General features: G+C 41.8%; 1 protein-coding gene across 8 annotated transcripts; it reads left to right on the forward strand.

Annotated features, from left to right (window-relative positions):
• The first annotated feature begins 366 nt into the window (after window positions 1–366).
• LOC135374546 (uncharacterized) lies at window positions 367–13691 on the forward strand. Of its 8 annotated transcripts, XM_064607486.1 has the most exons (4): window positions 367–1250; window positions 1814–1844; window positions 2043–3617; window positions 7024–13691. In XM_064607486.1, the coding sequence occupies exon 4, from the start codon at window positions 7441–7443 to the stop codon at window positions 10921–10923; it is 3483 nt and encodes a 1160-aa protein (XP_064463556.1). In that variant the 5' UTR covers window positions 367–1250; window positions 1814–1844; window positions 2043–3617; window positions 7024–7440; the 3' UTR covers window positions 10924–13691. The 8 variants fall into 8 exon arrangements, with proteins under 8 accessions (XP_064463556.1, XP_064463559.1, XP_064463558.1 ...); XM_064607489.1 differs by having other exon boundaries at window positions 367–3617; window positions 7024–7448; window positions 7817–13691; XM_064607488.1 differs by having other exon boundaries at window positions 367–3617; window positions 7024–7088; window positions 7156–13691.
• The last annotated feature ends 1181 nt before the right edge of the window (window positions 13692–14872 follow it).

The following is a 14872-nucleotide window of genomic DNA, read 5'->3' on the forward strand; positions in this document are numbered from 1 at the left end:
CTCCACGCGAAAGCTTGTACAAATTAAACTTAAACAAAAATCTTCAGTGTCGGCTTCTGTATTTTGTTTATTGGATCCCTGCAAGGATAAAACGATAGCTCGATTCGTACATGGCACAACATTGTTCAAATATTTTTTTTCTTATTACGTTTTAAAGTCGACAAGTAGGACACCTCGCTATCGTCTGCCTAATGGAAATGGTTGATGAGCCAATCGACTCCTTCCGAAGTGCGAGGAGACAGTATATACTTAAACTTCAGAGCGCTAAGAGCGTAACCGAAAAAAAAAAAAGCCTACAGCTCTGACCTTCGACAACCGATCGAAAAAAGAAAAATGCACCGGCCCCCCGCCACAACATCGTTGCGAATTGCAAGGATATGGCATAGCTAGTATTGAGAAGTGATTATGGACAGGGTGCTAAGGGCGTGTAACCGACAAAAGGCTTACCGCTTCGAAATTCGACATCCGACGCATCATGGGGGAACATCATGATATTCATTGTAGAGATTTCATTAAACATGCTTGGACTTGCAGTCGACCAGGCTACCTCTCCCCATTAATCCGTTTTTGTGTACGACACGGATTAACTCTCGAGAAATGATAAGATCACTTTTTCCGTATTCCATTAAGATGTTGTTGTGTTAGCGACGCTTTGCATATTAGACGACGGGATGGCTGAAGGTCACGCTGTTTCCACTCAGACTGTGATATCTCTTCTGCTGATTTGCATGAGTACACGAGCAAGTCGAATAAACGCTCGAAGATACACGATGTTATTGCAATAGCAAGCATTTGCATATAAGACAACTCGTTGGATAAAGGTCGTACCTTTTTACTCTAGCCGGTGTCGCCTTTGCAACTCGAAGACAGGAAAAATAATTACTATGCGATACATGTTGCGCCGCAGGAAAAAGAAGAAGAAAAAAAGACGCAGTATACTAATGACAGCCACCTCCATGCTGACTGCTTTGATTTCTGAACAGAGCGAGCCAGCCCGGGTAAAGCCGTAATTACCTCTCAAGGATAAACGATAATATCACTTTCCTCATCACGTCTTTGGGGCGAGACGGTCGACGCTGCACTCTCATAGGCAAACGAAGCGACTTCTATATAAGACGGTTCGTCCGCAACGCTTTCCGGACTGAGCTGGAATGTCAAGTGAATGCCACTTGATTGTTTTCAGGTGGATTCACTTGACATTCCAGCTCAGGTTTTTCCGTGCGGGTGTTTGACTGGAAAAGCAGACTAAGGTGAGTACATGCTTTTTTCTCTTCTCTTGTTATAAGTTCTTCCCCTGTGAGCGTGCAAGGTCACAGCCATTTATGGAATGCATGTAGGTGAAAGAAAAAAAGAAAAGAGGTTCATTCCTTCCCGCTGCCGACATGCAATCTTTGTGATTTTAAAGTGCACCTTCTTAGATCATCGCAGTAGATGAAATGAAAAATAAACGATTGCAAACAGTACAACATTATTTTTTTATTTAGGACATTGCATTGCGTTGTATGTTTTGGAGGACATTGCTAATTTACAAGTCGGCTTCACCTAACTTCTACGTGCGTTGCGGGAAGTCAACGTTAGGAAATGCTCAGTCTTGCTGGATTGCTTGTTTCTTTGCATTTCAATTCAGCGGAACGGTGTTTTTTTTAATTGTTTGACTTTGGTTCTTCATAAAACATATTTTCCAGTTCATCGTCTTTGTTGTAACTACTCCGACGAGGTTGAAGGGTCATCTCACATTTTGGGCTTGTAAGATCGACTTCTTCTAAGCATTTTTTTAGCTTCTCTTTTTCATTTCATGTTCGGGTAACAACAGAACACTTCACCTGCACGTCAATGGCAAACAGGTCAGAAAGAAAGGAATGTGTCTACCTTCATTTGTGAGATGTAGCTAGTCTTCACCCAACTCCTACGTGCATTGGGGGAAAGCCTACTTTAGGAAATGTTCAGTCTTGTTACTGCATGTTTCTTTGCATTTAAACTTAGCGAAACGGTGTTTTTTTTTTATCGTTTGATTTTGCTTTGACATAAAACATATTTTCCAGTTCATCTTCCTTCTTTTGCTGTAACTACTCCGAAGAGGTTGAAGGGAAGAGTTTGAGATCTTCCTTGACAACAAGGCAAAAATGTGTGCTATACAATGGAGAAGAGGTGGAAAACTTTTTTTTTTCAAGTTAATCCACTCGGGATTCCAGATGAAGATTTTTTTTCTCCGTGAGAGTGTTTGACTGGAAAGACAGACTGTGGTAAGTACATGGATTTGCCCTCCTCTTTTGCAATACATATACTATATATAATGCTTTTCTATGAACATGCAAGTCATTTATGGAAATGCAAATATGAGGAACGACAAGGTTTCATGCCTCTCGCTTTCAGTGGCGACATGCAGGTCTTTGTGATTTAAGGAATGCTTTCCTAGCCCATCACAGGAAGTGAAAACGTTTGCAAACAGTTACATTTTTTTTTATTTAGATACAAGGACAGTGAGATCACAGCCCTTTTAGATAGTGAGATTCCATAGCCAGAGTGATGTCGACCAATTGTTCTGCCAAGAGAGTAAATGTTGCCTGGGCAGCGGCGAAGTTTTAACTCACGTTCTAAGCACAAACAGCATACATCTGAGCATTCGTTATCGTAATAGGTCCTTGTAAGATTGGCTGTCTCTAAGCATTTTTGCAGCTGGCGTGTTTCGTTTCGTGTTAGGGTAACACCAGAACGCTTCGGTTTACCGTTTTCACTCCAAATGCGTACCACAAGCAAGTCAGAAGGGCACGAATGTACATAAACATATTTTTCCAGTTCAGCTTCTTTGCTGCAATTGCCCTGATGAAGCTGAAGGGAAGAGGATGGAAGCTTCGTTAGCTCGATGATCACCACAACAAGCAAAAACGTGTGCCACACAACGGAGAAGAGAACACACAAACATCTATCCATGTCTGTTCACTCACAATGAAATGAGAGGGCTTAGTACAAATGTACATTTTTATTTCCCTGATACATGAGCGGTGATTATTTTTTTTATGCTCCATTGTGCACCAGTCGATGTTTGAAGAGGTCAAGTGTTAGCTTGCTGATGTAGCCTGTTAAGTAGTGCCAACCTTCAGACTCGGCTTGTTCCATGAAACATAGACTCTCGGCAGCAAGATGCATAGCGTCAACCTCGTCAGCATATGTCAAAATTTCGTCCACGTGACGTGACCATTCAGCAAGTAAGGCAAAAGGTGATTCCGAGGCAAACGTACAGGCGGTGTGAACTCTGGCATACATTGTTTTTGCAGTTTTCCAAGTAACCCTGTCAGGAGGTTGATCTGGCAGCGCTTGAAACAACACCATATCCGTCACAATTTTAAAAGCTTCCACGAGCGAAGTTTTGCCTACTTGTGTTAACCCACATTCCAATATCTCTTTGTAGGAGACGTGTTTGAGACGACACACAGGCTGCATCCGAAATTCGTGTGTGTAACCTCTTCTCCATCTGCCACACACATCTCTACCTAGCACAGGCTGCTCTTCATCTGCGTCTGATGATGACAACCATGCGCCATCAAGCCGAGGATCAACCTCAGGCCATGTTGTGTCATCGGCGGCTGACTTGTCTTGACTGGTCATTACAAACCAAGGTAATTTTCTGCGATCCACTTCTTGTCCAGACTGCCAGTGAACTGAACCAAGTACTGAAGCTTCCCATTTCTAACTCGTCGTTTTATGATCTTCTCTACTTTTGGAACCTCTCTCACTCGTACAATTTCACTCTCATAAAACCCACCAATGATGTCTTCATTTTTAAGATCACGTAATAGGTACGTGTTAGGATACCCTAACTTGATCGCTCTCACCACGAAGAGTTCTGACGTAAATGACCCTAAATAACGTTTTATTAGCTGATGTCTGTATTTTGCAATTCTCACTACGTCTCCAACGCTGTAGCGCGGCTTTTTTGGTGGTCCAACCGGGCTGGGGTACAGTCTCTCTCGGAAAATGTGCTCGTTTTCTTTCTTTACGTCCACTGGTCTGGCAGAAAGCGATCTGTGTACGCGATTGTTGTAAGCTTTCACTACTTGAGGTAAAATGTTCACATATCGCTTGTGACCCTGGAATGTGAAGATACGGTACAGTGTGGTCACAATTGTTCGCTGACATCGCTCGGCGATACTGGCCTTCATAGGAGAATTTGTATGGATGAGCCGGATCCCCCTTGCTTTCAGAAACTGTTGTACCACCTTGTTTGTAAATTCTGTTCCACGATCTGTGTGCAAAAGCTTGGGTGTCCCAATTCTTTTAAAGGCAAGTTTAAAAGCTCGAATAACCTCGGGAGATCGTTTATTACGAATAGGTACAATGGCAAGAAGCCGAGAGAAAGCATCTATACAAAAGAGCAAATAGCGAAAACCATCGTTCTGGTTCTTTAGACTTTGCAAATCCTTTAGGTCAGCCTGGAATAGTTCACGAAGTCCAAGTGCAATGGTTTTTCGAAACTTCGTGGGTCGCTTGTATTCCTTATGCAAACTGTACACATCACTTGTCTCCAGAAATTTAGTGACTTTGTCCTTCTTTTCGCCTATGGCTCGAGCAAGTCTCTGCACTCCACCAAAGCTGCCGACATGTTGCGGGTCATAGTAGGCTGCCATTAGTACTTCTTCCTACTGCAAACTCTAAGAGCATCGAGTGATAGATAAGCGTTGATTGTAGCTGAAACGTCTCCTCTCATCCAGGGAGGTTGCCTGTTGTGAAGTTCGTACTTCAAAAGCTCAACAATAGATGAGTGTGGCACCACCTTTCCGTGACAGATAACTCTTCCGTACTCGTCGTAAGCCAGAACCGTTGTCATCAGCTGAAGCATAGCTAATACCTTTTTATGATGTCTTGGAGGGAAGTGTGACAGTATTTTTTCTTCTTCGAAGTAGCCTCTCTCCTCGGAGTTCAGTACGGTGTCCATGTGAGCTGTCGTGCGCGCTTCGCGGCTCGTGTGAGCGGTGGTGACGCACGTCGAGGTGTGGAAGCTTCACTTACGGAATGAGGTGAAGGAGTGGCCAGAGTTTTCTCTGCTGTATGTTTTTGAAGACGAGATGGGTGCACAATAAGTGCTGGTAAGTTTAGCTTGACCAATAGCGGCAAAATCCGATCAAAATAGGGTGGTCTTTGAACATTTCTTGCTTTCGTCACGAGATAGTATACGAGGTCAATTATATTAGTATTGTCTACTCGCTCACCGTCGACAATTATCTGAAATGTTTTCCTATCCCATGAGATCGTTGGTTCCAGAAGACGTAATAGGTTTTCTGATCTGATTTTATAGCCACTGCTCATGAAATCAACGACAGTATTACTTTTTTCCTCGGTCTGTGTTTCCTCTTCTCTCGCTGTTGTTGAACCCAGTGTAGGTGTGCTCTCACTCACAGTGGGATGTAGCAAGGAGTGAAGATATTGGATTATCTCTTTTGCTTTGATATCGTCTGGTTCATCTTTCTTCAATATCTGTGGGATGGGGGTTTCCCGGTAAGGCACAAGCTCGTATTTCTGCATCGACTACACTCCGATTGCTTTTGCTATCGCCCTTCCACCTAAAGTCGAGAGGAGACCCAGCAAAGGTGGCAAAAGGAACTGTAGAAAACCACCAGATTGTTGCAATACCTTTCGAACTTTCTTCACTCCTGTAGTGTCTCGTTTTGCCAAAAAGCGGATAGGTGTTGCATAAGGTTGCAACTGATTTCTCACTCTTGGAGCTACCTTAATGTTTCCTTTACAAAGATTCATACAAATCTCTCGAATAGCAGTTAGTTGCTCTCTCGTAGCATGTTCCAGGAGAAAATAACGTTGCTCCGGCAACTTTGCATCAGCAAGCAACTGAAGGAAATGAATATTCTTCTTGACACGTTTCATGTTTTATATACTATTTGTCGCTGGTCGTCTGGAAATATATTAGTCCACACCCTAAATTGGTCTGAACAGTTTTGGGATAGGTCAATTACAAGGTATGAATATGGTTTCTTGCAAGCATCTTTATATATACTTGGCAGTAGTTCACTTTTCTTTCGACCAAACAGTTGTCGTGAAAGTATTTGCATTTGGTCCGCAGTGCGGGCGGAACGACATAAAATTAAGGCACTGCTGTTAAACTGAATGCATCTATACAGAGGATCATTAATAAATAAATATTGTGTTATGAAAATAGCTGAACAGTTGAGGTGGTGACAGCCAGCTACATAAAAATTGCAGATTTCTTTGAGCCTTTGTTTGTCGGCTAAGCAATCATCAAATATAATTAAAGAATTTCTTACAGTATCAAGATTAGTAGGAATATCCTGACTGAAGGTTACCTCTGGAAAATTATCAAAGATTGGTTGTTTGTACAAGTATATGTACAATATATGATCAAATGGTTTGTCGAAGACAGCAGCTCTATGTTTAATTAGACGTGTAACAAGTGTCGTCTTTCCACTCTGGCTTTGACCTGATATGGTCATTGAGACCGGAGTGGTAAACCTATAAGGTCCAACCTCAGCCATCTTTTGCAAACGAATGAAGCATGCTATGAAATCACAACATTACATAAAGGAAGGTTACAGCAAAGACGAGCCTGTACATCACTCTCAGATTGGCTAAACTGAAATACAGACCTTCAAGGTTGTAGACATTCAAGGTTGCGCACAGCCGTGTTAGTTATCAGACCAGGAGCATTCCATAATGGAAGGTTACAACAAAAAGCAAAGACAAGTCTGTGCTCTAAGCTTGCCCAAAGTCGAAGTACACACGTTCAAGGTTGTAGACATTCAAGGTTGTGCACGCAGGTATGTTAGTTACCAGACCAATGAAGTTAGATAGGACACGCTGAAACATGTCTTCACGTATAACGTTGCAAGGATGTAGACGTTCAAGGCTGTGCACACATGTTAGAGAGCTGCATGCAATCGCTATATAAGAGCGGACATAGAGAGTGGTTCTTCATTCAGAACGTCAGACTGAGGAGGTGTGTTACATATTCCTGTGGAAGATGTAAGAGTTTACAAATCTATTCTTCTCTTTCAGTTCATTCTATACAGCAAGAGGAGAAAGCAAATTGTCATCATAACAGCGAAGCCTCCATAACACAAGTAAGCTATGTCATCCGTCATGGAAAAGTTGGATAAACTGAAAAAATGTGGTGACGGTGAAATTCAGAAAATGAGCAACATACCCAAAAACGAAAAGTTCGAAGTGCTGGACATTCAGAAAATTGACACTATGTATGGCGAGGCCGTATACGTGGAGCTCCGCATGGAAAACGACAAGCCAGTGAAAGTGTATCTACCTGGACGCTTCAAAAAATTGTCGGAGGAAGAGCTAGAGGAAATGCGACTGCTTCCAAATCTCAAAATGGAGAAGAAAGAACGGTTTACCAAAGATGGTAAAAAAGTCATTTCGCCAGATATTATCTTCACCAATTCGAAGAGAAAGTGATGAGATATGGTGACGTGTCACTTATGCTCCCAGCACGAACGGCAGTATTATGCAACAGCATTAGGTCTTCAGATTCACTTGGCAAATGTTCACAATCTTCAAGCCCCCTGCATTCCTTTTTGTGAGACTTTGTGCACACTGCGAAACTATACTAATCGGTTCGAGCTACATTTACACGACAGGGACGTTAGCGGACATGATGTTACAACCTTTTTTCACGAGTACAGACAGTACATTGCTGATGTCTTACGACACTTTGGTTTCCCACTGCGCTATTTTGTATTGCTTAAAGTGGAACTTGGTCGTCACACGCCAGACGATGAGTTACAGCTCGAAATTAGTTTCGTGCCTTCCAAAGTAGTGACAGTATGGTCAGAGGCAGATGTAGAACCTTCTATCACTCAAGTGACTGCTGAAATAGCACAAAATTTGGAAAACCTCGAAGTAGAAGGTTCAGGTTTTTTTCTCTTTCGCATTCATGCCTGTATCATGAACATTGGACGTTTGATGCCTCAACTGATTGGATGTGCCCAGTTTGAGTTACCGCAAGAATTGAAGCATAAGTTTCGTTCTCTGTTGTGTGTGGACTTTGGTTTGCATGAAGATGAGCAGAACATGTGTTTTGCCTTCTCTGTAATAGCTGCACTGCATCCTGCTACTGGTTATCGCAGGCGTAGGGCATCTTCGTACAGACCATATATTTCTGAGTATGTTTTTCCGAAAACATTCCCGGTAGCTTTCCCAAAAGAGGTTGAAGCATTCGAAAAAAATAATGGTATCAGTATCAATGTGTACGCCTACGAAAGGGAAGACAAATCTCTGTACCCCATCAAGGTTGTCGATGACGAGCGTGAGAAACATGTGGATCTGTTGCTAATCGACTCTCATTTTCTGCTTATCACAAATTTTAATGGATTATTTCAACCTAGCGGACGGTTTCATTGCAAGAGGTGTATGATGGGCTTCTCATCAGACAGAATCCTCAGTGATCATTTAAAGATGTGTTTGCATCAGAAGGTTGCTAAGACAATTTACCCTAAGAAGGGAGAGACGGTAGCATTTGCCGGGGAACATCTCATGTCGGAAGTCCCTTTCTACTGTGTATATGATTTTGAAAGTGTTTTGTCACCTTGTTTGGAGGAAACAAACGTGTATGAGGATCACTGTCCTTCCTCATTTTGCCTTTTGGTTATACGTGCATCCGACTCACACGTGTTGCAAAAGCATCTTTTCCGTGGTCCTAATTGTGTCACAGTATTTATGGAGCTGCTGCGGAAATTGCATGACGAAATTTTAGGATGGATACATGCTTTTGCACCTCTAGAAATGACTGAAGAGAATGAGCGTCAACATACAGCAGCCACTCATTGTAATATCTGCAAAGAATCCTTTGCTAAAAGACAAAAAGTTCGAGACCATGACCATGTAAGCGGAGAATTTCGACAAACACTATGTCAGACGTGTAACCTGAAACTGAGAGTGCCACCCAAGATTCCAATCATTGCACATAATGCTAACTATGACATGAGTTTTCTCCTGTCTCATTTACATCTGCTTAAGAAGTCAGACATCAACGTGATTGCCACCAGCTGTCAAAAATTTAAAGCAATTGACATCGGCTCTTATCGATTCTTGGACAGTTTGAGTTTTCTGAACGCAAGCCTTGAAACACTGGTGAAAAATCTACGTGATAAAGGTGAATCCAACTTTCAATGCCTTCGCCAGTTTTTTCCAAATGAGGAACACTTTCAGCTGGTTGTTCGTAAGGGGGTCTTCTGTTATAACTTTGTCACCAGTTTTGAAGCCTATGATGAGCCTTCGCTACCACCTCGAGATAAGTTCTTTAACATTTTGAATGGAACCGAAGTAAGTGAACAAGACTACAACCACGCGCAGAATGTGTATGAAAAATTTCGGCTCAAGAGTCTTGGAGAGTATTCGGACTTATACCTTCTGACAGACACACTGCTTTTAGCAGATGTGTTTCAGAACTTTCGAAAGTGGACACTCGATGTGCACAAGATTGAACCGTTTCATTTTGTATCCCTTCCAGGATTAAGCATGTCTTGTGCACTAAAAATGAGTCAGGTAGAACTAGAACTAATTAACGACCCCAACGCGTACCTGCTCATCGAGAATGGCTTACGAGGAGGTGTCACACAGTGCTCCCTGAGAAAAGCAACTGCGAATGTGCCAGGAACAGAACAGTTTGATCCCGAAAAAGAAAAAAAAATAATTAACTACATTGATGTAAATGGCCTGTATGGAGCAGTCATGAGAGAACCATTGCCTTACGGAGGATTTGAGTGGCTCACTGAGGAGGAAATTGTTAACTTGGATATAGCTCAGATACGAGATGATAGCCCTGTGGGTTACTTTCTTGAGGTAGACCTAGTGTATGACCGAGCAACTCATGAACGCCACAGAGATCTTCCCGTTGCCCCTGAAAAAATGTCCGTTCGTTATGAGCTATTGTCAGACTATCAGAAGGCGCTCATGAAGAAGTTCAATCTTCCACAGAAAGCTACCGAAGCAAAACTGTTGCTAACATTATTTGATAAAGAGAGGTACTTTCTCCACTATCGCAATTTGCAACTGTATCTGCAATTGGGGTTGCGTCTCACTAAAGTTCACAGGGTTCTCAAGTTCAATCAAAAGCCCTTTCTGCGATCCTATGTCGACTTCAATCACGAACTTCGGAAGCGAGCTACAAACGCATTTGAGAAACAGCAATCAAAGCTAATGATTAATAGTGTATATGGCAGGACATGTATGCAAGTCAGGAAATTCGTAAATTGTCGCCTCACAGTAACAGATGAGCAAGTGTTGAAGCTTCTACGTAAACCAAACTTGAAACAGTTCCGCCCTCTGAGCTCTCACGTCATCTTGTTCCAATTTAGTCAGTCTGTTCTTCGCATGAAGCAACCGCTGTACCTGGGCTTCACAATATTGGAATTGTCTAAGCTGAAGATGTTTGATTTTTATCATAACCATCTTCTCCGTGTAGCCCCTGATACACGACTGCTATACATGGACACTGATTCTTACATTGTGATGCTGAGTGACGATAAAGTACTCCACGAACTAGCTGACGAGCATCTAGACAACTCTGGATATGACCCTGATCACCCACTCTATTCGACAAAAAACAGGATGGTACTAGGAAAGTTTAAAAATGAGCTTCCTCGTGATCACATTCTTGGCTTCTGTTGTCTGAAGCCAAAGCTGTACGCCCTCGATCTGTGCAGCAAAAAGCAGTACAATCGCGCTAAGGGTGTTAAACAATGTGAAGCACAAAAACTCCACTTCTCTATGTATACGAATGCTCTCGAGCAGGGCACAATGCATAAAGTTAAACAGAACCTCATTGTGCACAAGGACAATGTCAACAAAAGTGTGTCAGTGACAAAAATAGCCCTCAATCCACTGGATACGAAACGCTTCATTTGTGATGATGGAATTGACACGCTACCTTTTGGCTATGGTTGAATTTTTTTAATGTGTACGGATTGGTCTCTCTAATGAAGCGATGGTGTTGGGGTGTGCACCGTCACGAGGTTTCATTACAGAGTTGGCATACGGGAGTAGGAGGGAACTCATCTGTTATCACCCCCGCAACAGATGTTGCCCTTCTATTCCTGGTCCCACAGAAAAAAATTGTAATAAAGATGTTACATCCATATAGCTATGGTTTGTCATATATTAGAACAATGTCATGTTAGAACCATGAACTAAAGCTATTGCATTATTCCACATCTATGGTTGTCAGTGTGGGATTACTTACAACTGTGAGTTAGGAGCTAGAGGATATTTGTTAGCCACGAGTGATGACTAAGCTGAGACCTGGTTTGATGAATTTCATGTCTTCCTGAAGTAATGTGTAGCTCTTGATGTGAGTGAAAGAGAGACAGTTTGCTTTCCCATATTGCTGCATGCATTTGCGATGGAAATAACAACTGACTTTGTCTGCAAGTCACTGTTTGTAAATGGACCGTCTCAGACGAATTTGATTATATGTGCGTGAAATAACCTGTTTTCTAAGAATTTGATTATAAGAGTATGTGATAACCAGTTTCTAATAGCATGTATGTAATCTATAACAACGTCTTTGTTTGCAAGTCAGTGTTTGCAAATAGCCTGTCTCAGATGAGAGTCACTGTTTGTAAATGATCCGTGTCAGAAAATTTTTGATTATACAGTCAAACTTCTTTACAACGAAACTCAGGGGACAGCAAAAAAAATTCGCAGTAAAGGTATTTTCGTTAAAAAGGATGTCCATTATTGGACCTATAGGGCTCCAGCAGGACCGCAAAAAAATTGCTGTAGTGGTATTTTCGTTAAAAAGGTGTTCGCTATAAAGGAGTTTGACTGTATGTGTATGAAATAACCAGTTTCTAATAGCATGTATGTAATCATCAACAATGTCTTTGTTTGCAAGTCACTGTTTGTAAATAGCCTATCTCAGATGAGATTTTTTTTTATTACCAATGATTCATTATATAGTGTGCAAATTAAGTTGACAAATAAAGCTCTTTTCAGGCAAACTGAAATTTTATTGAATGCTCATAGTACACTACAGCATGACATATCCTCTGTTTTTCTTGGGAAATTTTTTCGAACAAGTGTTTCTATCAATCTGTCATTGTGTCTGAAGTTGGTTGGTGAAAACTTCTGAGTGCACTCTTGAAGAGAGAAACCACAGGCTAGAAGACTACCTACATACAAGCAGTACAGTCCACATGTAGCAGATCCATATCCCTGAAGTCGTTTTGCATTGTAGTGAAAGGAAGATGTTGGGTGAATAAACTGGTAAATTTCTTTGCAAACTGGTCGTATGCCGTAGCTGTCGAAATAAGAAATGCTGTTGTTCTTAGAGATGTAACATAAGGTCCAGTGTTCTCCAGGAGAGGATCTAGGAGCTGTGTTTACAACATACAGCCCTGGTTCAGCTTTTTGACTTGCAATTTCATTGCATGCAAATGTTCCACGAAACAGTGGCCTTGTGCAGTGATTTCGAGCAAAGGCTGCATAAAATTCCCATTCCTCCATTTTTTTTTCTATACGAATTTGACTCGTCTGTCTTTGTTGATTTCTAGCACACGAGGTGTTTCTGAAACAAAGAGAACTGTAACAGCCTCTGTAAGATTTCCACCAAATGTTAGGGTGAGACGAACATTGGCTTGTACCACTGGACTCAGCGACTGCACTTCCACATCTGGAGTGAGATGGTAGTAGAGCATAAACGTTTCTTTCTCATATGCAGCCGGAGCTAGAGGTATGTCTTTCCGCTTCAGCTTGTGAAGCAAATTCATATATCCTTTAGAGTAGATCGATCGTTGAAAGTCAAAGTCATCTGTGTACTGTTGTCCACCAACATCAAGCACAGCTCTCTTAAGCTTGAAATTTTCAAGTTTAAATGGATTCCTTTGTCTGTTACCCTGGTAGGCTTCACTTCTAACCATCAATACTGTCAGCTTTGAGGGAACTCGTTCACTGTAAAGGTCATCGAAAATCACTTGAGATTGATTTGGAGCAATTGTCCTGTACTTAATCTCTAATCCTCGAAGGAGGTATGATGCTGGAGTTGTCTGAAGTCTTCGTTCGATGCCGACGAGTACACTTGGAGAAACCTGCACACGTCGCAGGTACAACACAATTCGTGAAAACTCTATAGTGTGTTTTTCAGTCTCGCTGGCAGGTGCAAGAAGTCGAAAATCATCTGTGTTCTGACGAAGGACAACTCTTATGTCGACTCCATTGAGAAGAAACTTTTCCTGTTGACATATATCACTGAAGATAGGGGAATAAAGATCGCAGAGTGTCGAACCTTTGGTCCGTTTGTAGCGTGCAAAAATTCCTTTTGCCTCAACAGGAGCGGCAAAATTTTCAGATTCTCCCACTGGATCTGGTTCGTAGAGCATTGCAGAGAGGGTGTGAGTTTGAGTAACATTATTAGCATTTGTTATTATGTCCAAGTATGAACGATATGCATAATTTTCGAAGTTAGAAACCAGTGTCGAATTAAGGTAGACGTGGACATGATGAAAGAGCGAGGATGCAAATGCTTGCACAGGTATCACACTATCTGGTGTCACTGTACTGCCAACTGTACTTGATGCTGTATCTCCATTTTTCCGTACAATTTTGCATTGAATGTGTAGAAAACTAGACTGCAAGTCAAAGAATCCACCTCCGAGACCTGGAACATTATATTCGATTACACCACTTGCTGTAGGGGCAGAAACTGGAAAAAACTCCACATACTCTGACTTCTCCAGAAGTGAGGAAGAGAAAACACTTCCAATTGGTTTGTGGTGCAGAGGCAGGAATTCTTATGTACTATTGCGATGCTAGACATTTTCTGTAGTAAAAAAATCGACCTTTCTTCGCTTCTTCAGGGATTTTACTGACCGACCCACCCTCTTACGTTTGCTTTTATTGTTGACAGATTGTTTTCTTTTCCTTCCTTTTCCTCTGAGCCTCTGAAGCAACTCGTCACGTGTTGAATGGATTGTACGACCAACTCCTTTCCTTAGAGCTTCTCTAAACGTTGATCCCTGCTTAACTTCTTCTGCTATGTGTCGTCCAGTGTCGAGGAGCTTTCGACTCACGTAGGGAGCTACCTTCTTCGTTAGTATAGGTATAAACTGCTGCACTAAATCAGAGAAATAATCAGATCCGACTTGATAAAGAGGAGCTGAATAATGTGGCAGTGGTTGATCACGTTTGCCCATACCATAATGTGCTATGCAACAGGGTGCCTGTGTTATATACATTTTCGAAAATGCAGTGTCACTCCAACACGTCCTGAGCCGGCAATGAATGGAATGAAATCACCTATCTCGTTTGCCAGTTCGATTTGAATGGTGGTCAGTTCTTTTGCTATCACATATTTATAGTAAAGATTAGTGAAATAATATGAAATCACTTCATTCCGACTCTGCACTCTGAAAGGGAGTAAACGGAGAAGAGGTGCCGTGATATCACCGACAGCTTCATTCTCGATGATGTCACTGTAAATAAATATATAATTTTGTGCTGGAAAAAGACAGACATCCCGCTGGGCTACAGCAAAACTTGAGAAGGTTGTCCTTTTTCCGAATCCAAGCATCAGAGCCAAATATGGATGAAATGTGACATAACCCTCGCTACGACCTTCCAGCTGACAAACTCCATTGTATGGATTATAAAACAAAACACGTGCACTTTCTGGTAGCCCTAGCTTTGTTCGGTATGCATGGTTTATTGCATCAACTAGGTCCTTTCCCGACTCGTAATACCCTTCTGGAATTTCATATTTTGTTGTACGTGAGCGGTACGTGATTAAAGTAATTTTTTCTTCTGTATCCTCTTGATACTTCAATACTTTTACTGGTTGACCTTCATCCACTTCCGAACATCCAATAATCTTTTCAGGAAAACCAAGCTTGGCAGAGAG

This window comes from Ornithodoros turicata, unplaced genomic scaffold (genome assembly GCF_037126465.1).
Source record: "Ornithodoros turicata isolate Travis unplaced genomic scaffold, ASM3712646v1 Chromosome76, whole genome shotgun sequence".
In the NCBI taxonomy this organism is placed as follows: domain Eukaryota; kingdom Metazoa; phylum Arthropoda; class Arachnida; order Ixodida; family Argasidae; genus Ornithodoros; species Ornithodoros turicata.

Excerpts from the sequence above, each read along its gene's own strand:
- LOC135374546 (XM_064607488.1), top strand. The coding sequence starts at position 7,441 with ATGGTGACGTGTCACTTATGCTCCCAGCACGAACGGCAGTATTATGCA.